Raw genomic sequence first — 25,201 nt, forward strand, 5'->3', positions numbered from 1 at the left:
CTCCTGCCCACCCCTCCAGGAGCAGGGGTGGGGAGAAAGGGGGGGAGTTAGCGAGCAGGCTGCGTGGGGTACTGACTGCACTTAAACCACAACAACTTGTCATAGCAGTCTTGTTCTCAACCTGTAAGTAATCTTTCCAGTTACATGAATTGGGCTGTTACAGGATATTAGTTACCCCTGTAAAAATGGCCTTGATAATATCCTTACAGCGCTGTACTTCTAGTAACATTAGTGCAGCTCCTAGGATTGTAGCAAATCACACTATTAACTTTAATGCACTGTCATGAAGATACACACCTTTAAATAAAACCGAAACAATTAAGTAGAAATTTAATGTTCAAAGTAGGATGCATTTTCTTAAGATCAGTGCAGAGTAATATTCCATATGATCTTTAGAGGTCTCTTCCAACCCTGACAGTTCTGTGATTCAAGGAGAGGATTTGTCATTCCCACCACTAAAGTAATATTTCCTTTACCTGTTATTATGCACTCCTTTGTATGTTAGTGCATACTGGCCCTGCAAGTTTAGCGCAGGAAAATCTCAATCATCTTTTTGCAATGCAGCATCAACATCATGTGGTTGCTTGTTTCAAGCAAAGAGAAGCTGAAGATGGTGCCAGCAGAGGAAGAAAACTGTAGCAAGAGGAGATTGTCCTCTCAGCCAGCTGGAAGCTTTTTTTCTACGGCTGGATGGTGAGGTTGGCTCAGCCACTGAGCCTGTACGCAGGTAGTCGAAAAGCTGTTAATTGGCGTGCCTGGATAGATGATTTCTCTCTTTAATGTTAGCTATGAAATCAAGCAATGGAAGCTGTGTAGTAGTTTTAAGTAACCCAAGATCAAACAAAAAGCTACGTGTTCCCAGGTAAGAGTAGTATTTGCAAGAGGGTCTAAGGATTTAGGGACCAGTGTGGCATTGTCAGAAGGACACAAGTTTAAATTTAGAGTTGTTCATTTCATTCATTTAAGCAAGAGTCAAAGTTTAAATCTGGAAATACACTAAAAGAGTTATTCTAGAAAACATAGTTAATAATGATTTTTTGCACATAAGCCCCTGTTTCAGTACACTTGTTTTGGAGTAAATCCTCTTTCCACTTCCACTTAATTCCTGTTATTAGGATTAAGAATATTTACATACCAAGTTGTTATAAAATGTGTATTTTATTGTATTTGCAGTTACAGACATGGATTTTAGTAGCCTGCTGTATTACAAATAACTTTCAAAGATACGACTTACAGTTTCAAATCACATTCACTTAATTTTTTCTTTAAAATGTTCTTCTCTGTTAGCAGGCTCTTCTTATCATTCCACTTCTGATATATTTTTAGTGCTTGGAGTATTTTGTAGACTACACCCATAATGCCCAAGCCTTATTTGTATGTTGGCAATTTGGTGCCAGCACAAGCTGCACCAAAGTCAGTGTGCATATCCCTGTGTCATTTAAAAAGCAGTCTCACACTGAGACTTAAATGTGAATTCAGACTTTCAAATTTAGGTTCCCATTTTTAAGTTTTAAATGTAAATTCTTTGCAAAAATTTTGACATTAATGTTAAAAGAATACCATAACCACCTGTTAACTGTGCATGTTATATTTACAGGTTTTGAACCATTTCTCTGTAATCACTTGGAAACTCCAGTGTAAGGAATGAGTTTTATGGAGCCCTTGAAGAGAGTGGTAAGGAACAGGAGCGGGATACCTTCATGTAAAAATCTGAAAGTTTTATATAAGCTTATATCACTAAAAGTATTATCCCTGCCCCCACCCTCCAACTGTGCTTGACAGCAGCTAATATTAAACTGGATCGTAGAATAAATGGAAGCAAGTTTTGTTCAGGAAATATTGCAAAGACTATATGAAGAGTAACTGTCTGATTACTATAAACACTCATATATGACTATAAACACATTAAAGTACTTGAGAACGCAGAAGAGTATATAAGGGTATAAATATGTGTGTATATGTGTATATGGTATATATAGTATATATAAGGTATATATATGTGTGTGTGCATACATGAGTTGAAGCTTGTGTTTGACTTTCTTTTTCCTGAGGTCCCCATGATTTTTAAGACCAGAAGTCTCCCAAGCATCTCTTCAAGGAGTGTACAGCACAATGTTATGTGAGCAGGCTGCTCTAGTCTGCTTTTCTTTTTCTTGTACTTCCTTGGGATGTTCATACATGCAGTCTCATTTATTGGTTTTTTTTTAGAATTACTTTAAGACCTTTTCTATTGTTTTAAGTACATATTTTGAATGAAATATTAAATATGCCACTTTGAAAGACAAGCAGTCTGTGAATCTGGTGAATTTAAAACAACTCTTTTTCCTATAAATGGATTTGTGTTCAAACAGATGGGGAAAATGTGGTATTTCCTCCATTATTTTTTTATGCATAAAGTATTTGCAAAAAAAAAAAGAAATGAATAAAACCTCTGCTGCTACAGGTCAGATCTTTACCTGAGGTGCAAGGAGCTTCTGCATCATGTGATGCACAGCCCATTCACAGCAAACCAGTTGCTAATTGCTATGATGGGAAGGAAAAATAATTTTATCTTTAGAACTTGTGTCCTTGTATTCTGCCTGCTAGCAGTTTGTGTTCAGATTAACTTCTTGCCAAAGTTGCTGCTACTGCTTCTGGCCAAACATATTAGGGAACAGGCAAGCCTTTGTATATGCCTGGAATTTTGTTTTAGATGAAAAATCCAGACAAGAAACTGCACCATTCATTCAATCAAGCAAACAGCAAAAATTAGATCAGTGTGAAGGCACAAGCTTTTAGACTTCACTGGTTGCCTGGAGGATTATTGCTCTCTGCAGAACATACTGAAAGGTCACCACCTCACTGCTTTTATCCACTGCACTTAACTGTGAAAAATAAAGAAAGCGGCATGCATCTTGTTGCAGTTCAGTGCCAATACTTTATGGGTCTTACTGTTCTGTAATATGAAGCAAGAAATGATGACTACATGGATTCAGTTGTAAACCATAATGATAAGACACCCCCTGAACATATGGCAGGGAAGAGACATAGAATTTTACATAGAGTCATTAATCTTCAAATTTGAAAATAAGAAAGGCTTCACAGTTAAAAGAAAGTGCTCTGCTTTTGGCCAAGATAAACATTTTGTTCCAGGAGTGAAAAGGAAGCACCTTCTGTTGGGAATGGATGCATCCTTCTTGTGGGAGGAATAAGAAATGACTTTTTTTTTTTTTTTTTTAACCTGAGGAGATAAGACAATGGATAAAATAGGAAAACTGGGAAGGAGAGAAAATTCTGTTGAACTAGGCCTTTGGGGTAATTTTAACTAAATTTAATAATTGAAGCCATTAAATATTCAGAATGAAAATGAAACCACTATTCTTAAACTCTTGCTCAGTTCATTAGTCCATTCTTCACCCTTGGTTGTTAAGCTGCTCTTCCTCATGACTCCAGCCTGATTAGTAAATCACTCCATAAGGTAACTAAGGCTCCAACTTTTGGTTCCCCAAGACTGGCCTGGCAACTCTTGATCTTGTTGAGTCATCCTTACATCTGCAAGTAAGATGCTTGAATAGAAAGGATCTGGGTAAGACTGCTTATATGACTAGGAGATAGTGGTATGTAGGCAAGAGAGACATTAGCTACCAGAAATCGGTTTGTAATTGAGACTCTGCAATCTGTAATTTACTTAAAAGATTCAGAATTATATCCTGTACTCATTTACAGCAGTGTAAGTTTGGAATTATAACCTTAACATCAGCAACGTTATTCATGGAATAAAACAAGTTCAATGTGATGAGCAGACAGTGACCTACTTACTACTATTGAAAACATGGTAACGTAGAGCAGTAAAAACTTTCTGTTGACTTTAATTGTGCTCATGCATTTCAGTTGTTTGTTTGGGAGACAGCAGGATGTGAATGGCACCACTTCTTATTTAGGGGTATCTTTATTTTGAAAATGAAGTGTCTTCTTTCAACTGAGTTGTTTTCAAGCTCTTTACAGCATGGTGCCTTCTTGAAATATTTTCAAACTGAAGTGAGTTGAGTCCTTCTGCTTCACCAAGTAAAAAGATAAACAACACAGTTTTGGCACCATTAGGTTGCATTTACAGTCTATCATATTACAGAGACATTAGAAATTATTTACTGAATCATGGAAGTAGCAGCCTTTAAATGTCTCATCAGTTTGGGCGTGAAAAGAAATAGGAGACATGTGGGATTTGTCTTTTTGTTTTAGTTGGGTATGAAAATGGAGACAGAAGCAGAGTTACAGCAGATCAGTAGTCCAGATACCAGCAAAGAAAACATATTTAGCTAAACTTATTCTTAAATATTTACTGAATGATAATGTGAACTATGTATTATCTGCAGATGACTCATAAATGGAACTGCCCTGAATTGTGCCAAGCCAGTAGTGGGAGCAAAGAGCCTGAAAGGACTTTATTAAGGTCGCAATCCTGATTCATGATGGTATGAATCAGGATAATGTTCTTTGATAAGGTGTTCATCCATGATCACACGCTACCTACATGGCTGGAGGACTTGGACTTCATTTGATTCAAATTGCAAAGAATTCAGGAAGGGAAAGGATGGTCCTGCCATGAAGGCAAGTGATTTCTAGCTTAAAGGGACTAAATTTTATTGCTGTTAATGCACCTAGCAATCCTATGGAAATTGCTTAAACTAACTTGGTTACCTATTGCATATTGCTAACTTTCTACCCTGAGAACTCAAGCAGTCAGATTTCTGAGATACTGAGCAGTTACAGCTCTAGCTGAAATCAAAATGCTCTGAACCTATGAAAGATTTTCTATACTGACAAGCAACCTCAAAATCAAGTTGCACGTTTCCAAAGTGAGCACTTAGAATAAGTGGACACTTTTAACCTTTACCTCTCTGCAGCTCAGCTCACTGATGGTAAAATCAGGAATAATACCTCATCTCACAGTAGTCTACTCTTTCTGAACCACTTGAAAGATACTGTGATGCTGAGCACTGTGGAGGGTCACATGAGGACATCCGATCACACCTCCAGAGCAGGACTCAAATACTATTCAATAAATAAGGCCTATAGCTACACGTTGAGCAATGGGGGGAAAAGCAATGACACAACCATTGAGTAGCCACAGGGAAAAGCAATGACACAACCATTGAGTAGCCATCTATCTTGTGTGCTTAATGATGCAGTCTAAGGGAAAAATGGCCTAAGAATGTGTAATTAAAGGCTGTAACCTAAATGATGCAATGAAAAAGGCTGAATTAAGGTAATAAAGACAATGTGACTTTGGGCAATTTCTACATATCGTTTTTCAAATCTGTATTCTCAACATTCTTTTAACATGGATTTTTCTACGGTTAATTAATATAAAGCTTTGTTATACTCTTTAGAAAGAAGTATCAATGCATTGATTTGAAGAAACACAGCATATATCTCCATTGAAATGTGGACACTACAAAAGAGTAGACAGAGTATATTTTATTTACCTGAGTTTGTGTGACAAGGTTTACGTATATCTGTTTAAGATTGCTGTTGTTTAGCACAAACTTCAGCTAGGATACTGACTTAAGAGAAATTGCCATGGGTTCTTCAAGAAGCTGTAGCAGACGTGAGGTTGTACATGAAAGTAGGCATAGAACTTTCAGTGACTAAACCTAGTATCATTTAGCTAACTAGTTTTATATTTTACAGTGCTTGTAACATTTTATAACATCAGGTTGAGGGAACATATCTCCCCAGTCCTGCAAAGCAGTGACTTCACTGATATTACTCAGATGTTCCATCTACACATATATTTGCAATTAAGTACTTGCTAAAATTATTTGTAGGCTTAGGTCAAATTATTTAACTCGACCATGAGCAGCATTGCAGTTTGTTCAGCAATTCTTTGCAAATACCCAGTACTGGTGCCGGTCACCCTGATCTTTATTTTTTTCTGAGCTGTTCTGTGCACCCAGATTCCTCTGTTGTATTTATCAATGCATTAACAAGTCTGCCATATTCACAGCTCAGGTGATAAGAGTATAAGTGGAGGCAGGGAAGAAAAAAGCAGCTTCCTAAAATAATAGTAATTTTATCATATGAAAATACGATTAAAGCATCTGCTTTGGCTTTCATTCTAACATGCTAGAAATCTGCTACAGCTAGAACAGTTCAAGATTTTTTGAAGACAGGAAATAGCATCTTTTCAACAAAATTACCATTTGGTCACAATTTCTTATAAAAAAAACCCAAACCAAAAAACTAACTGTAGAATGATTTGTTTCCTTACTAGGGGACACAGCAATATTTTTTTTTAATACGTCTATAAACTTTCTATAAGCTTTTATATGACAGGTTCACCAACAACCCTGACTTCACATTCACATGCCTCCTCCTCTTTCATCCTCTAACCAGTGATTCCTGGTTTCTCTTCTCCCCATTCCAGGACTTCAGCAGGTTACCTCCTGAAGTGTGCTAACACGCCCTTTCATTTTTGTTTGATGCTATGTTTCTGTCCTGGATTAGTACTCTGGCAGAAATATGTGTGCCTGCTGTTAAAAAGCTTCAACTCTGCTTTGCTTCAGATAGAAGGAGGTCTTGATTTTAAAGTGTTAGACAAAACTGGTTCAGTTTGCAGGACAGGTGATCTTTTACATGTTACTTCAATTTTTAATTCTGTAGCTAGAGAAGATTGTATTTGCAATTAAATTAAATTTAAAAGCAATTACAATCAACCACACCACCAGATGGAGCTCCTTTTCTGCCTTTCCAGCTGTAGGTGGAAACTGTGGGACAGAATTCACTGGGACTGTGGGACTTAACTGGATTTATAGTCAATGAAATAGAAAAGTCCAGTTTTTTACTTCTAGTGATGCAGGACTGAGCATCTCTGCATTCATCTATGGCTATTTCAGGTTTTTTTTTATTTGTGTACTGTTACTTTTGCAATCCTGTTTCTTGTTCATGTACTTGAGAGTTGTCAAGTAGATGCTTACTTGTTAGAATGGTACAGTATTATTAAAGCAGCATATATTTCTGCTCTTTACATTTTCTACTGTAAAAACTATTAACATTCTTTAGAAACTCAAATCTCTTTGGTCAGACCACTACACTGAAATTCAACTCTGAAGTCTTTTGTGCTTTTAGCAGTACTGCATTGTGTTACAGATAGCTAGTTGCTGGTACATATATATATGTGCATATATATATATACATGCACATCAGCTGAAGTGATAATGTTCGTAAGTCATAAGAATCAATATAACTGTGATAAACATTCTCTCTTTTACAGGATATACTCTATCAGATGCCTGTTTGGCCATCTACTATCATAGTTTAGCAAGTGAGAACAAACTATAACTGAAGCAGTCCTGGAGAGATGCAAAGAGACAGGGTTGAATTTATTCCTTTTTCAGCAGTTTGAAAAAATACACATTTGAACAAACCATTTTTAACCTAAGGTTGATACAGCAAGATTACTTGGAAAGCCTATTCCCATGTTTTAACCCCCGTGAAAGAAATGTGAGACACATACAACTTACCTGGTTGTGACTGCTGGACTGAAAAGGTTGATCTGTATTTGTCAGGAGTTGTTAGAACAGGCTATTACTGCACAGCTCTGTTGTCCCAAAAGACAGGGAGGTATCAGAGCTGGTGAGGTCAGGTCAGCATTCCATTATGCCACGTCAAGCAAGACTCTAAAGACCGGTGGAGGTTTTGCCAGCTGATGTCATGAAGGTCCTTCTGAGCATCCAGCCAATTCCGTTGTCCTCAGAGAGTCTAAATGAGTTCATGCTACTGTTGATTTTGAGTGAACTACACAACTTGCTGCTTGTGACAAACACAGAAATACAAAACAGGATCAATGTGAGTACAAGTTCATGTCATTTTCCATTTTCATGTCTTATTTCCAATGGGCAAAAAACCTAGAGAAAAAAAAATAATGCCATGGCCATCTAATATTCATGTGCTAACAACACAAGAAGCTGGTCTAGAGATATGTTGATTTGTCTTTTATGTTTTATATACTTTCTAGGAGTTCATTTTTGAGCACATGTCAAGCATTTGGAATTCTGGAGTGTCCTTAGCCAAGAAGTGAATATATCTTCTGTCTGAATATGTTTCCTTTCAGCATTTTAAGAAGACACTGTTTTTTCTTTTCCAGAGGCAGTCTGCTAGGTGGCAGGGCAGGAGCACAATCCAGCCGTTTAAAGCAGATGGCAAGAAAAAAGTTGATTATATTAATAGCCCAGTAACAGTTTTGGGGGTAGAATGCCCTTTATATCAAGCTACTCTGGATAAGATAGAGCTTATTTCTCGCTGAAGTCTAAAGCAATATACTAGCATAATGTAGAGTAAGAATTTGATCCAAACTGTATTTTTCCTAGATTGCTAAATTAAAAGAAAATACATAACCGTAGAGGTTTTACATGTGAGAACCTGGATCCTAGTGTTCATCAGAAACCTTTGAAAGAGATGTGGTTCTGCAGCTTTCTGGAGATTCACACTAAAGCAAACAAAACCCATAAAACAGAACCCTTTTCAACTCCTATGCTGTGAATACATTTGGGAAGCTGAAACATTTTTCTCACTGATAATCTGACTTTTTTCTTTTCAAAGACACTCTGTTTGTGTTAAATTGTTGAAATGCAACTGTAAGTCTCTCTATTAAAATGGCAGCTTGTACATGGGAGGGGGTTTTATTGTAATATAATTTTGTCCTGGGTTCAGCAGTAGCAGTCGTTTTTCTCCTTCCTGGTAGCTGGTGCAGTGCAGTGTTTTGACTTTCAGCTTGGGAACAGAGCTGATAACAATGATGTTTTGGTTTGGCCAAGGACTTTGTGAGCCTCATGCTCTGCCAGGGAGGAGGGGGAGCCAGGAGGAAGCAGAGACAGGACACCTGACCCAAACTGACCAAAGAGTTATTCCATACCACAGCATGTCATGCCCAGGAGGTAACTGGGAGTTAGCCAGAATGGCTGGGGGACTGGAGGGTTAGATGAGGTATGGATCGGTGCTTGGTCGGGCTGGGGGGGGCGAGTTATCGGTCGGCTGGTGCTGAGGTGTTGTATTCTCTTCCCTTGTTATTTCCTTTATCATTGTTATTACTGGTGGTAGCAGTAGTGATTTGTGTTATACCTTAGTTACTAAACTGTTCTTATCTCAACCCGTGGGAGTTGCATTCTTTTCAATTCTCCTCTCTGTCCCTCTGGGAGTAGGGGGAGGGAAAGAAGGGGGGGAGTGAATGAACGAGTTACCTGACTGGGTTTAAACCACGACAAATTTATGTGACAAATGACTTAAGATTTTCAGTGCACCACATGAAAATAAAAGATATCTTATAAATATCAAAAGTTTTAATCCAAATCTTGACCCCTCTAAAAGCTGCAAGAACCAAGCAACACTTCAGAAATCTTAGTGAATGGAAAGTTTTTGTGCAACATGGTTTTGTCACAGTTAATGCCAGCTCCAGTCTGAATTTAGTGTTTATTCAAGCACTTGGAATCTTTTACATACAATTTCTGCAAAACAGAAAGAAAAAAAAAATATCCTTTGTACCATATATCACAAAGAATGGGCTTGATTTTATACCAGATACAGAGAAATCTCAGAGGTACTGAAATCAATTACAAAAGTCCACCTCTGAAGAGGTTAGCATTTCACCCAAATAGAGGGACATTCCTTACCTTATTGAGAAATACTTAGTATTAGTAATTGAAAAGGATATCCCCCATCATTACAGGAAACACAGCCATTGCTGTAATTCAGGAAAACTTAATAAATGTATTTTCATACATTTAAAGTAATTGCACAGATGCAAGTCTGCTGAGAGATAAGACCAAATATACAGCAGACATCTTTTGAAGTGACTGAGAGACTCAAAGCTCTAAAGGGTTTTGCTTGCTGAGCAAATTAGCTTTAAATCTTCATACTTAAGATTTGGAAGCTAAAGTAATCACTTCCAAAGATTTTTTCCCATTTCAGTACTTTTTCCATTACAGATCTAATGCATGTCCTTTTGGAGTGCAGCTGCTTTGTTCTCCTGCATAAAGAAGATAATTAGGTCTAATAATCTAACTTCTGAATTATTGCTATTCAGGTTGTATAGACCCATGGAGTTTTTCATTCAGTGCTTGACCATTCACACAAACACAGTAAACTGAAATCCTGTTCTGATTAAAAGCACAGAGAAGCTAGAATTTCCCATGGGATAGGGAGCATTCTTTTTCTAGTAAGTGAGGATGCTATTAATATCCTTCCTGCCATTTTTGTACAAGCAATGTGACTGTTAAAATTGGGATGAAGAACTACATGATTTTCAAAGTGAAGCAAGAAGACTGTGTGAATGAATGCCACTAGAATTTGACAAAAGATGTTATTAATTTTGTGATTAAACTGTGATAATCCCTGTGTATTTCTAAATCCCCATAAACTGTTTCATAATGCTTAGGAGTTATTACTCGTACTGTTTTCTGATAAGCTATTGTCATGGGAGATTTTCTTAGCAAAGACTTGAGTAGGAAATTGGAGAGACTTGGCATATTTGAAGTACCCAGAAGAAGAATAATTTCCTCCTGGGCTAACTAGGAAATCCACTAGTTTTGGATTTGAAGGTTGAAGCTAGTATTAAAACTGCATAAAGAGAAATTATGAAGTGTTTGAATGGGCTTCTGCATTACATTGTGTGGTTCAGCTTAATCAACAGAATCTTCCAGTTGACTCTGGGTGTCTGCAAATAGGTATTTTCATGTTCATTTTGTGTTCAAATGATGACTGTCAATCCAAGCAGCTTGACCAATTCATTAAATTGCACATCAAATAGAGCTCCAACCCAAAACTCTGATATAACAAGTCCTGAGAAATACATACCCGTACAATCAGAGTGAGAACTGAGAAAGCAATACCATGGATCACTCACCAGTGATTTGTGCATTCATTTGGTTTTTTTTTAAATATCACTCAGTAGCCATCTTAGGATGAAACACTTCTGTGACATGGTCCAGTGTGAGGTGTCCCTGCCCATGGCAGGGAGGTTGGAACTAGATGATCTTAAGGACCTTTCCAACCCTAACTATTCTATGATTCCATGATTCTGTGTGTATTGAATGCAGGATGGGGACAAGGTGGGCAGCTGGAAAACAAGAAGCAGGAAAATGAAAGAAGGTGCTGTCTTGATCCTTTGTGCAGTTTATGACCTTAAATATATCTGGTCAAAGCTCAGGGGATGCATAAAGCTTCCTGACTGTGAGTCTGCTGTCTCTCTTTTACTAGGAAAGCCCTCTGCTTTTATCTCAACATTTTCTTTAATAACAAATGTGGTAAATAAAAGCCTGAGCCCCTGGTTGCCTCATTCTTTCTTAAGAATCCATTTTGAAATACGTAAGAGGCAGCACTAAATGCCTCCTTAACTAACGTCCACTGGCATAGTTTGTCACATAGTTGAGCACCTTTTGTAAAGGTTTATCTGATTTTAAATTGCTCCCTGTCAGAATGGTTGCGATCGATTACCACTAAAAATCCAACTTCCCTTTGTATGCCGTTAATTGCCTGATTTTAGTTCTTCTCCTGCAATATAGATTCCTGTTGCCTTAGCTGCTTTTGCTTAATTTCTGTGAACAGTAGTTTTTGCAGGCCTGTTTCCCAGACTTATGGAATATATATAGGAAATGTATATTAATTGCTACAATATTACTTAACTTTTATCAATATTTATATTTTCTCTTTTTGCTATCTCTTATTTTGCTTGAACTTTTAACATTCCTCTGTAATTTCTAGAAGTCCAAATGGTTTTTGCCTAACCAGCAAATGGCAGTTTTTCCCCTTGCTACTTAAAACATTTGTTAATGATTTGGAAAGCTGAAGAAGCATGCGTTAGCGGAATAAACACCACAAGAGGAAGTAAAAGCTGTTCTCTTAATTTCTGCTTTTCTTCACCATAAAACAGATATTGCTCTGAGAAAACAGTAGTGTTATATTTTATCTAAGAAACCTTGGACATACGGTAAGTACTAAGCACCATTACCTACACATCATCTATACTTTCTAGCTCAGTAATCTGAAATGCTGCAAGCCTTGGAGAGGTGGGTCATGAGGCCTCATTTTCCAGGCATAGGTAAGAAGGAACCTGCATTCCAACCTGTGGTCATCGAAGTGAATGCTAACAGGAGAGTGGCACAATATTGTCGTCCACTGCTCCATTACAGCCACCAGCAGGTCGGGAGTGACGGTGAAAGCAGATGAAACCAGCGCCTTCCCTGCCAGCAGTTCAATGTGGGAAGACCATCATGCTCCTCCTTACACTGCATTGCATGCCTCAGCTGAGTAACTAGGGAACATGCTCTGTGGTTTAGTATGATCCGGTTGAGTCTGGTTAGTTCAAAGAGCTGAAACGGTGGCACAGCAGCTCGCTTCGACTGGACTAGGCAAAGGAGTGAGTGCTCCCCTGAGGAGCTCAGCCAACAGCTTGCAGCAGAGCAGCGTTGATGAGCAGTTGATGGCAAACTGGTATTCATCATGTTTTCCATTAGCACAGCTAGTGCCAGCGAGAATATTTGTCCTTCGTTCCCTTTTCCTGCAACACTCTAAAACGAACTACTAACCATGTAGAGTGCAAGACCAGAAGCTGGAGCAGTCAGATTATTTGGCACTTCTGAGTAGCTGTTTGCTGTTCATCTCCCCAGTCAAGGTGTAGTAAGAACACGCTCACAGGTTTATGTGCTAAGAAAACCATTTAGTGATGTTTCTGCTGCTTTGGCACTCATTCCTCTGCGAGACCCAGGCTGCACACGCAGTTGAGCTGCACTGTAATCATTAACATTGGGAGGCTGCTTTTTGGCAACTAGACTAATGCTAAAAATAAACTATGCAAAGAAAAAAAACCCCAACCATATAAATCCATAGTGGGAGTCTCTTGCTTCAGAAAGTACCATGTTATTTGAAGATACTTTTTAGTGTCTTTCCCATGAGTAAAAGAATGGAGGAAAGTTTAATAATGTAGTGTTTTTCCAATCACCTGTGCAAGTCACCCCAGACAACAGCAGTGGCACACACAAAGCATAGAAAAGTTTGGAAAATTCTCAGATACGCATCTCACCATACTAATAAATTCTTGTGTTATAAGGATGCTGTTTACTACACATCATCCTTAGAAAATAAAACAGAGAGGAATTCTATTTCTCTTTATTTGATTACATGGTAAAGTCTGTATTTTTTCATCCCTGAATGTTTTTTTCATTTAACTGGAAAATTTAAAGACAGTCTGACCTTCAAAAGGGGTGTCTGTGCATGTATGTGTGTGCCTCCTGAGCCTTTGGACTTGATTTTCCACAAGTACAGTACTGCTGATAGCAAGTGTAGGTAAAACACCGTAGGTTAAGGAGATTTTCTTACAGAATGCATCATACTTTAAAAAGTGCATGCCTTTGGTGTGCCTTTTACCTCTGGGGCTCTGTCCTCGAGCTCAGGTCTCAAAGCTCTCCTCTGCAGTCAGAATGCCTGGTAACCCATTTAGGCATAGAGGCCGCGGGTCTCACAACCTCTCAGCCGCAGAACACGGACGTCCGATGAAGAGCCGGGTACAGGGGCTGGACCTCGGGCTGCAAGGGGCTGGCAGAGGCCGAGCCCCAGTGCCGGGTGCCGCTCCTCGCCTCTGCCCCCAGCGGGGTCCGTGACCCCGCGGTGGTGCCAGCGCGGAGCTGGGCAACGTCCTTACTAATCCAGACCACCGGGGCTCGTTCTTCGGGGCGTCTCCGACGGGTGGAAGGAAGCCTAAAGGACGACGATGAGGAAGGCGATAACAATTAAGTGTAATGGTGACGAAGCCCGCTCCAGCAGCCCGGGACCCCATTTTTGCACCCCGCCGGACCCGCAGTGGCGGCGGCGGCGGGGGTTAAAGGACACGGGCAGGCCCAGCTGGCTCCGCGGGGCGCGGCTGTGCCTGCCCACCCCGTCTGTCCCCCCCAGCCCTCTGAACGCCCGGCAGCGTTGCTCGCCGCTCTCCCCCTGCGCCGCGGTGTCGGGAGCCCCTGCGCGGGCCGCGGGCGGGAGGACGTGCGTGTCCGCCCGTCGCGGCTGCTGCCATCCCGGTACCGCCCGCTGCGGGAGGTCCCGCCCGCGGGGAGGCTCCGGGGCCGGCGGGTGGGCGCGCCCCTCGCCCGGGGCCTGCGGCGGGGGCGCCGGATAAAGCGGTGCCGGCCCGCCCGCTCGCCGCCACAGGGGCGGCCGGGACGGGCCCAGCGGGGCGCCCCGCCATGGCGAGCCCCGCACGCCCGCGGCAGGAGCCGGCGGCGGGAGAGCGGCGGCTTCTTGGAGCGGCCCCGACGGTGCCCCGCGACGCCAAGCTGATGCTGCTGGAGCTGCGCCGCTGCGGGCGGCCGCCGTCCCCCGGCCCCGGCATGCGGCGGGAGGAGGTGGAGGAGGAGGCAGAGGAGGAGGAGGAAGAGGAAGAGGAGGAAGCGGCGGCGGGCGAAGACTGTTGCAGCAAGTGCAAGAAGCGGGTGCAATTCGCCGACTCGCTGGGGCTGAGCCTCGCCAGCGTCAAGCACTTCAGCGACGCCGAGGAGCCGCAGGTGCCGCCTGCCGCGCTGTCCCGCCTGCAGAGCCCGGCCGCCGCCGAGCCGGACCCGCTGCCTCCCGGTGAGGACCCGCCGCAGCCCACGCCGCGCCTGGTGCCCGACTTCCCCGACGGCGGGGAGCCCAGCGCCGAGCGGCTGCAGCGGCAACGAGTCTGCCTGGAGCGGCTGGGGCGGCCCGCGGCGCCCACCGACGTGCGGGGCACGGTGCGAGTGTGGGGCGGCCCCGGCCCCCAGGAGGTGACGGTGCGCTACACCTTCAACGAGTGGCTCTCCTTCTTGGACGTCCCGGCCGCCCCGCTGCCCCCCGACCCGCCGGCCGAGCGCTACTGCTTCACCCTGCCTGTCCCGCCGAGCCTGCGGGAGGGCTCGGCCCTTCACTTCGCCATCCGGTACCGCGGCCCGCAGGGCGAGTTCTGGGACAACAACGGCGGCCGCAACTACACTCTGCGGTGCTGCGGCTGCCTCGAGATAGGCCCCCGCGATTGATGGGCGCCCGACCGCAGCCCCGCGCCAGAGGCCCTCTCGGGGGGGGCCTCACCCCGGAGAGTCCCCCAAACCTGGTGGGTTTTGAGCGGCTGCTTCGTTTTTTCCGGCAGAGGATGGACGTGCATAGTGTCGCGTTGCTGTGGCTTGTGGAATCGTTTTCCTTTTACTTTGTGGAGAGAAGAAGAGACTGAGTAGGGCTTTGCTTTTCCCCTCTTGAAGTGAATTTTTGGGGTCTTGGTTCAGGCTTGACTGCACCTACCTGATTAGTCAGAGCCGCACAGAGCGCTGGTGTGAAAACTTTGTGATGCGTTCGCTCCAGATGTAACTTTGGATCCAGGTTTTCCTGTTCTCACATCCATTTCAGAGACAGTACTGCGACAGCAGTGGTGTGCTTTGTGTTTTCAGTTATTTTGTTAGTTGAATGGACTCCGTGACAGTACCATTCACTGCTGTGAGCACCCGTCAACCTCACGACAACCCTGTCCGTACCACCTTTACCGTGCCTGCGGCATCTCTGAACAACAGCCTGTCCGGGGGCTGGCTCTGGGGCTGAACTGGGCTGCTCTGGTTTTTGTCACTCCGCACACTTCGATACCGCTCCCTGCCTTCCCCAGGCCTGTGCGCACATCCCTCCTGGCTAATAGCAGCCAACAGGGACTTCTGCAAAAATGTTTTTGCTTAAAATAGACTGGTGACTTCTCGCACAGATGAGGAGTCTAAAACCGGGACAGAGGAGGAGTTAAAGCATTTGCTGATGCTGCATTTATCAGGAGAACTTTAGTAACACCTCTGAGTAACTCACTGTGAAGTAAAAGCTGGTGTCCGTCTTGCACACAGTTCGGCATTTCCAGGTTTGGGGAGTGGTGACTGGTTTGGATGACCTTCTCCCACAGGAGGATGCAACACAGAGGGTGTCCTCAGTAACAAATGAAAAGACGTGCCTTAGTTCAGCTCTCCTTGTATTACATTTTGCACCACATTTCTCAAGTATTTCTAATTTATTCAGCTTATTTTGCTACGTACTGTTCAGTGTTTGTATGTTGCTGGGAAAGGGGTTTGTTGTGCTCACGGTTGGGCTTTGTCACGCTGGGCACTTGAAATGGTTTCTGTAGTCTTCACTCTTGCCCTGCGAGCTTGGTTGACTACTACTGGTGCCCCAAGCCCTGAAATTAAGCAAAAAGTACCAATGAGAATGGGTTTGTAAGAATAAAAAAAGCTTTAAAAAAGTGAAAAAGCTCACCATTACACATCCTTCTTTTTGTGTGTAGCAAAACATAATGGGATGCTTACTGGTTTTGCAAACTGGCTGCATTCCTGCCCTACCATGTGGGGTGCAGAGGGGCTCGAGCTGTCGGTGTGCCTTGCTGTAACCGGGGATGTTGCCTGTCCATAGGCAGCAAGGCAAATTGCCCTGTAAGCCCATGACGGGCCTGTATGCTCTTCTAAGGGGCATCTTGGGCAGAGCTGTGATGTGAGGAACCTTTACTAGCATGGGGGGTAAATAGCCAGGTGTCGGTTGAGTTTTGTTCTGCCTCTTCTGCAGCTTTGACTCCGCTTATTTTCTTCTGATACAGTGTCTTAAAATTGAGGGTAGTTTTTCTGATGAAAAGATCAGTGGGTAAGACACTGCCAGAACACAGAAAATACTGTGTCATGAATGTATGTTCTTCAGTAAGGCCTGGGAAGATTACTTTCCTTTTAAAAAGAGAGCCTATTGTGTGAGTTTTCTCATGTCTTCATTTCCTCTGAAGATGTAGAAGACGTAAACATGTGGAACATCTCAAAGCCCATTACGAGCACCTTAGAAAAAATATCTTCCTTATGTAATTCCCCATTCTTGAAAATGAATCTTCCAATAATCTGCCTCTTGGGAGAGCTGGTTCAGAATCAGAGCTAGAAGCTGGGGGTTTACTGGGGAGGTGACATGAAGCAGAGGCAGTGTCAGACTTCTGCAGTTTTGCTAACACAGGCACTGCTTCTGAAACACAGCCTGCTCTCCCTCCTCCCTGAACCATAGAATCATAGAATGGTTTGGGTTGGAAGGGACCTTCAGAGGTCATCTAGTCCAATCCTTCCTGCAGTGAGCAGGAACATCTTCAACTAGAGCAGGTTGCCCAGAACCATATCCAGCCTGGCCTTGAATGTCTCCAGATACCTGTACATAAACCATTGTGTGAGAATATGGCCAAATACAAAGAGGTGTTTAGTTCCTTCAGAAACTGCCTTGCTGTTAAGAGTAGTACCAAGTTTGTTTTAAAACTGCCATGTGTTACAGGATTACAGGATATTAAGTGGAATAATCTAGTATGAATTAGCCTTTCTTCAGATACTTGTGTTAATGGTGTGCTCTTACAACGATACGTGAAGCTAACAGCACTGAAATTGATTCTTTAAGTGCAAGGTAGTATTTGAGGCTTCTGGAGCCCATTTCTTAGTCTGTGTTTTGTTTATTAATTGCTTTGGAGAATAAGGAAGCTCTGCCAAAAAAGGGAGGGGAGGGATCCCTCTCTCCTTGAACAGAATTTAAAGAACAGCCATATCCTGGTGGCTGTGTCTGGGCAGGGCTCACACAAGCCTCAGACACACTCACTTCTTAATCCATAGCACATTTTTGTACTTTGAAGAATTTACAGAAGCACAGATTGCCAAAGCAGGTTTCAAAGACTGCCTACACACACTGCTCTGCATTTTCACAGATGAGCTTACTGGGGGCTACAGAAATGCAAAGCCTCACCAAAGATTACATTGGGCAGTAGTGTAAGAATCCGAACCAGACCATGTGTGTACTCCATGCTGGCAAGCACAGGGCTGCTGCTTGTGGTAGTAGGCTGAGATACATGGCATAATTGCAATTTTACTCAAGAAATGCTTCAAAATGAAGTATTTTTAATTGTGTAAAATCAAAAGTCCCAGCAGAGTAAAGCATTAAGTAAGCACTCTTCTTGTCTGGTTGCATTACTGTTAATGTCGTATTTTATAAAGATTCAGAGCATAACTTCTGGAGAATGTGCTCATAAACACCCTCCCTCCCCTAACCTGAGATATCAGAAATGGTAAAGATTTGTAAGTGCTTTTGGAAAAATTCCAGCTCCAAAGATTTTCATTGTACTCATATTTCTGGTTTGTTTCCCCATGGATTAAGGGTTTAGGGGAGAAACAGCTGCCAAATGGTTTTATAGGTGTATGTAGAACCAGAAAGTTCAATACAGTTGAAACTGTGCTGAGTAACTGTGAAGGACAGCTAAGTTAAATCTTCCTTGAGCCATTTTTTGCCGCTTACATTTAAATTCAGATCTAAATGATTCAGAAAAGGACTCTGAAGCTAAATTTACTTTAGTGTCATGAAGAACCACAAACTTGCATGCAAACTAGTTCTGTTTTATTTAAAGCTGGGGCTTTCAGTCAGTACTTGAAAAGCCTGGCTTCTGCTCCCATTGGCTTCTTAGGGATTTGGATCTGGCCCAAAGTACTGCAGGAAGGTAAGGGAAATGATCTAGGTTTAATTGTCTATTCTGTTCAGAGTCTTGTGTTATGGGGTTAGGGTAACACGGCACTGTGATGAATGTTCATCTGTCAGGAGTTCAAAATCTGCTGCCTATTGCGTGGCTGTAATTAAATCACCTTAATTGTTTTTCATGATTCTTTTTAAGAGAGGGAAAATTACTTGCCTTGGATTAGCATATTGCCAAAGACTGGTATAAATATTTATGGGGTGCACTCTTTCAATAGAAAGCCTTTACATTCTTCACAGGTCTCCATAGTTCTCTTACTCCGAACACATAAGAGAAGTCATTTGAATGCAGTACTTAATACCACTTCCCTCTCTTGTAAGTAGATACTGTGCTTCACAGTAGAAAAGGTAAGTAGTCCAGAAAGAAGCACCTCTTGTCACACATTGATGATAACTTAGTTTTCTGTGAAAGCTGCAGAATCCTTTGAAGGTGAACATGTTTGTGATACAGGTTTGAGAATTCTGAATTTTTTTCATCTTACAGTTGTAGAAAATACACAGTGGTAGAAGAATTACTGCCTTCTCATTTTTCCTGCTTCCAGGGCTCATGCACCATTTTTGTGTTCTAAAACACCGAAAAAAAATAAAAAGAATGTAAACTCTCAGTAAAAGAGCTACACACCTTCCATCCTTTTTAGTTTTATAAATGTCATCAAGCAAAACATTCCTAAAAGTATGAAATAATGATGCCTGTGTTAAGAACTGTGGAACAAAGCGATCAGTATACTCCCAGTGTGAATAATGGTAGGATTTCACTGTAGATCATTATGGAAAACTCAGGAAAACAGTCAGTGCACAGCTCTTTCATGGCTCTGTTCTTTGTTTTGATGTATGGTCTATGCTGGGTATCTGGGGAGGTGCATTTATGTCGCATTACAGAAAGGAGGTTGAGAGGCTGGTGCTTCTCCATAAAATTATTGTACCTGTTGATGTTAAGAGGGTGAATGTAATGCTTTTAATGCCTGGAAACTTGGTGAGGTTTTATACAGAAATAACTTTTTAGAAATCGTTAAAATACTTCTTGGCCTATTTCAACACTGTATGTAAAGCTTTCACATGCTATTCCCTCGAGTTGCTTTCCTCCAGGACACCTGTACCTCTGATAGATCTGGGCATTCCGAAACTGAGTTTTCAATTGCAGTAAAATCTCCTGGGAAGCTGTAACACACAACAGAAATCCCTATCCTTTAAACAGTTACTGATATTAGACAAATTGTTTTTTTTTTCTTCTTCTTACAGAGCACTGTTTCCACGTTTATACTGTAAAAGTCACGACAAACTTCAGGGCATGTAAACATTCAAATTTTGGTGCGTACTGCTGAGGTTAATAGTTTGCTAAAACATTGAGACCAGGGACAGAGAAACATTTTTAATATAACACAAAAGCAAGCTTGTTTTCGATAAGACATTGCAGCTTTAGTAAAGATACTGCACTCCCTTCTAAGGAAAAAGGATACACTTTTTATAATAGCGGACATTGTACATAAGTCATAGGATCATTCCTTTGTGTTTAAACTATTCCTGTTGTTTACACTGCTTTAACAAAATCCAACAAAGCTCCTGACAGCGTGCCAAGAGAGAGATTTAATGAGTATTGCAGCGTAAACGGAACTGGTGAAGCACAGAAGGTGCAGTTGTAAGAGCACAGCAACTCTGAGGCTGGACCACAGTGCCAGCTCTACAGTTCGCTGTCTCCAGCCGTGACAATGAGCATATGCCTATCCATGAGTAAGAATAGGGCAAGCGGGTTCAAACATAATACTAAAGTAATCCAAGCCTACAACTATTATTTCAGCACTGGACTTCATAAGCCAGATGTGGCTTCTAAGTATTTTCCTTTTGTAGTTTGTAGGATTTCAATGACAAAGCATTTGGTAAGGTGTGTTTTTATACAGAACCGGGTTATAACAAAATTACTTAAATGGGCATGAGGCATGGAAAACATAGTATTTCCAGTTATCTTCCAATCACAAACAACTAATAGGCATATAACTAACAGTAGGAGAGTGTGCACTTACATGTGTGCTGGTAAGGAAACATACAGATCTGTCTAAAACAGAGAACAAACATCTAAAATGCAGTGATGTTTGAGTATTAAATGCTAATACCTTTGAGTAGTAAACGCTAATATGTTTCTAACTTTGCACTTGTGTTACGTTAGAATTACACAGGCTTTTGGTCTTTGGCAGCAGCAGTTTTCTTACATTTGTTCTAATAAGTAATGTATAAATAGTGTGTGTAAGTCTACGGGTAATTTGGAATAAGGACTAATCTCCCCTTGGCTGAGAAAGCTACCAAACCTCTGTACCACAGATCTGGGGAGAGGGAAATTACAGAGCCTGATTTTTATTTATTTATTTATTTGTTTGTTTTTAAATTTTCTTGATAGGCCCTCTTTGTAAATGTATCCTGAAGGTTACTACTGATCTTTCGGAGGTATGAATAGCTAAGGGAGATAATCTGAGTGGTAACCTTGAGACAGAAAGTAGGAGCAGATGGCATGAGTTAGGAGTACAGTACTGCTGTATCCACTACCAAAATTTAACAGCAGAATTTTCAGTCATTAAAGGAAGAGTAATCTTTTTACTACTTTTGAGGGGATTAATAAGAAATTACACATTCTTGTGCCTGCATGCCTGTATGACAGCATCTGTCATCTACAACTGCATTCTCACTGGAAGCATCAATAAAGAACTTCACTGGAAAGGTACTGGTATTTGGAAGAAATTATTATGTATTTAAAAGGCCTCTCTACTTGAAAACAAACTTTTTTTTCTTTTTTTTTTTTTTGGTGAAGATGGTTGAAACATAGGTTCAAATAGCAAAAATATTACTGGAGTTGTCCCTCTTTATAAATTAGGGCTACACTATTTATAAGGATGTTTATTTTGTTTCCTAGCATACATTCTCAGATCTTGAAACAGTATGCAGTGCTTGTTTCAGTAATGAAGCTGTTTTAAACAAGGATTTTGCATGTACTGTTTTAGGGATCAAGTTCCTTAGAGCATAAAACTGGCTGCCGTTCCAAGCCTGTGTCCTCTAAAGTGTAAGATGTTGACTACATGCGAGTTCACTGGAACCTGAAATGGTAATCAAACCTTTCTTCCCCTACACTTTCACCATTTACTTAAGTGCACTTAATTACTCAGTTGTGAATGTGGAGATTTAAAACACAGAATTAAATGTGTATTACCTGTAAGGTTAATTAAATTCAATTTTAATAAAATGTTCACTAAAAGCAATTTACACTGCAGTACTTATACACTTAATAGGAAGATAATTATTACTGTATTTACCTTTAATTTGAAAGAGAGTGGAGGCTACATTTGTAGTTTCAGGTAGTCACGGTATCTTATTCCGTGCACTATATTGTTAATGGAATGCATTACTATACATTTCAATCTAACTGTATCAAATTATAAAATACACTTTAAATGATGGTAGTGAGGAATGGGAATTTGTTCTAAATTGGACACTTTGTCTATCCTCTGCTTTAATAATGTTATCCCACAGCCTGAACAATGCAGAACTACAAAAATTCTAAACAAAGCTGACTTTTGGGAAGCAAGAAAAATAAGGGGAGGTTTTTAAAGGCCACAGTGTCACGGAACTAGTTTTGTTTCTGTCTCCCTTCTTAAAAAAAACCCTACAACAAACCCTTGAAGAAAAAAGGAGTATTTTTTCCCTGTATGCTATTAAAAAGCTTTGTATTACTTAGTTTTTCTGCAAATTTCTAACAGAAGACAAATTCAAGCACAGCAATGACTTGAACAGAACCTGATTAAATTTTTTGCTTTATTTTTTTTAACGTACTGTCTTAAAAGGGTTGATTGTTCTAGTTTTAATAATAGCCAATAAAACACTATACTGAGTGTTCCACTTTTGCTAGGCAAAGCTTGCTGCCAATTCCTGACTTTCAGCATTTGAGTTATTGTTGTAGTTAGGTTCTTTTTCTCCTGCAAAATTCAGGAGCTTTGTGAACAAGGGAAACCTTGCGTAAAGGGATGTGGGGCTTTCTGCCAATAGCTGCACCTCAATAAATTTAGAAAAGGACTCAATGGCGAAAATGTATTCTAAAGCTCCCAAGCCTCAGCGATGTAAGTCTTGCATTCTGCTGTTCTGATCTGTTAATTGCTAAAAGTAGGATAAGACTGGCTATTATGAACTCAAAGTACTTATGAGTACAAAAAGAACTATTTAAATTTTTATGTTACCTCCTGAAATGTAAAGGGATGCTCTTTAAAAAAAAAAAACAAAGCGCAATATACAGCTTATGATTATTGTAAGCATCAAGGTCCAGGAAATGAAAACTGTTCATCCCTGGTTTTAAAATGAACTATGTGTTTAGTAACATGCTGTGTATTTTTAAATGGAACACTATCAATAAGAACTTAGTAACTGGGTGAGGGACTTTTAACACATCTTTCATGCTCTGTGAGAGACAAGGTCAGCAGCAGAAAAATGTATCTAGTTACAGCTAGTTTAATGAAATTTTATTGTCAAAGTAGGGCCGGAACTATTCCATCACATGGAACACACAAGCACATGCATTTCAAGACTACCTTACATGCTATCATAAATCACAGCAATATATTTTAGAACATGTGAACCATTAGAAAATAGTACTTTGGTTGCCAAAAACTGAGTCTCTCAGGCATTTCTTCTGCTGAACAGAAAAGCTCCGACATGTGCAGTGAGTTTACGCTTCTGTATGTGGCACTGTAGGATTCTGATGATGGTCCAGTGTCGCTTCAGGATTGGAGTCTTCTCATACCTATGTGTTTTCTGGACTCTCAATAACCAGTTTCTGCGTGGAATACAGTTGCCCAATAGTAACCTGAAATCAAACCAAAATAGCAGAAAGCTGAAACCAGAAAGGCAACAGGTCATAATTTCAGCTGTGTAAGAGTGATTTAAAACTCCAAGAACTGAGTAGCCCATATGTTTAGCTTTTTTATAATTTTTTTTTCTATAAGCATATTTTTGTAAATAATCTTGTTTCAGCCTAGATGTTAAGAAAAATAACTGATATATAACATATCTGTGTATATAAAATCTTGAAATCATGACATTGAGGAATACTGTTCAAAGGATCGTATTTAGTTAATATTGGAGGTTACTACAGAGGAAAAGCAAACAGGCTGTGTATTTAGAAAACTGAAAATATGCATATAATGAAAAATAAAAAGATAGAGTCACCAGGTATTTCTCACTACGCTTTTTGGGTGGAGACTCTAGATATTAACTCCATGGTATGGTATTGCTTTCCAGTTCCTTTGGAGTCCTGATTTACTCTGCCTTACACAGGGTGAAACCAGTTACAGTTAGCTCAGCAGTAACATTTTACACACACTGGAACTGACCTCTTGTTCATGAGATGGTATTGACACCTCATATATATGTGCTTTCTAGTGCAATGAGGAAATGAAAAATGACAAAAATGCAACATTGATACTTTGATTCCTCTTGTTCTTTAGTACTTTCCAGTCTGCGTTGTAACACTGGTAAATTGTAGACAGATGGGCAGCTGGCAGTAGTCACACACAGCTCTTTGCTTAACAGTTGTGGTGTGGAAGGAAGAAGTTTCATGCAAGTAGGGTAACATAAGCAGGGGAAAACATTTATTTTAAAAGTATGAATTTCTGAATCTGATTTTTAATATCTGTTATGCCCTTTCTCACCCCTACTTCCTCCACAAAGCCTGGGTACACGGTAGCTCTGTGTCCTTTCCACATACATACAAATGAAGTTCTTCTGTTTAATTATGGAATTAGGACAAAAAGGCTAGATGCTTAATTACACTAAGTACAATATAATTATTAGAATTTAATACTGCACAAACTAAGCCTGACAACAAGTCAGGCTGTCAAAATAGTGAAAAATTAGGGAGAGCAATTTTGCAGCATTTTTAATTTACCATTTTTGAGGGGGAAAAAAATCTTGGCTGCTCTTAAATAAAAATCTCTCATCTATGCCCACACTCACATAAAATGTAAATAATATTGCCTTTTAGGAAATGAACTATTTCATTTTGATAAACAGCCTTGTCTGAAACTTGTAACACATTGATTTTAATCTTGAAATATTTATTACAAGGGAGAATTTATGAGCCATTCTTAAAGGAACAGAAGTTCTCTTCGCCAGCAAACTTCCCTTCTTTTGGCACTGAGCTAAGTTACTAACAGCATATGAACGAGTTGGATTATATTTTAAATTACTTACGAAGTATGTTGCACACAGAATATTTAAAACAAAGGCTGTACACAACTGTGGCATGTGTTACCAACAGAAATTTTAAGCTGTCAACAACTGTTACTTATCAAAGAGAACTTGCTGCTCTGGGTTATGTGGCAAGCTATACACTTTAGTTGCTGCCTTACAACAAACCATGCTGTAGTACTTAATTTCTGTATACTGTGTTTTGGAGCCCAAAGAATCTTTAATCCTTTCCCACACAGTAGAGCAAATTTAATGGGAGGCTCAGAGGGATTATAAAAATGCTGAAACCTGAATTGCATTTCTTTTTCTCCACCAACTGGGGAGATAGATGAGACCGAGTACGTGACTTCTCAGTCAATCATATTCAGCCGGGGCAGATGGCTATGTAAGAGAAAGGTACGACCTGTTGTTTGCTGCTCCTGTGCCAACAGGTGATATTATCTACTGCTGT

General features: G+C 40.7%; 2 protein-coding genes across 4 annotated transcripts in view; one reads left to right on the forward strand and one right to left on the reverse strand.

The window, feature by feature from the left end:
* Nucleotides 1–14,168: 14,168 nt before the first annotated feature.
* PPP1R3G (protein phosphatase 1 regulatory subunit 3G) lies at nt 14,169–15,028 on the forward strand. The gene has a single exon (XM_062617832.1). The coding sequence runs from the start codon at nt 14,211–14,213 to the stop codon at nt 15,018–15,020; it is 810 nt and encodes a 269-aa protein (XP_062473816.1). The 5' UTR covers nt 14,169–14,210; the 3' UTR covers nt 15,021–15,028.
* Nucleotides 15,029–22,997: 7,969 nt separating this feature from the next.
* Nucleotides 22,998–25,201, reverse strand: part of LYRM4 (LYR motif containing 4) — a 90,949-nt gene continuing 88,745 nt past the window's right edge. For all 3 annotated transcript variants that reach the window (XR_009964615.1, XM_062617840.1, XM_062617839.1), the window contains one exon: nt 22,998–23,368. Coding sequence is in view for 2 of the 3 variants with exons in the window: in XM_062617839.1 (XP_062473823.1) it covers nt 23,182–23,368 (187 nt within the window). In the remaining variant the exon portion in view is untranslated. The remainder of the gene's footprint in view (nt 23,369–25,201) is intronic.

This window comes from Pezoporus occidentalis, unplaced genomic scaffold, assembly GCF_034315485.1.
Source record: "Pezoporus occidentalis ecotype Australia unplaced genomic scaffold, CSIRO_AGI_Poc_V1 ctg2, whole genome shotgun sequence".
NCBI classification, from domain to species: Eukaryota; Metazoa; Chordata; class Aves; order Psittaciformes; family Psittacidae; genus Pezoporus; species Pezoporus occidentalis.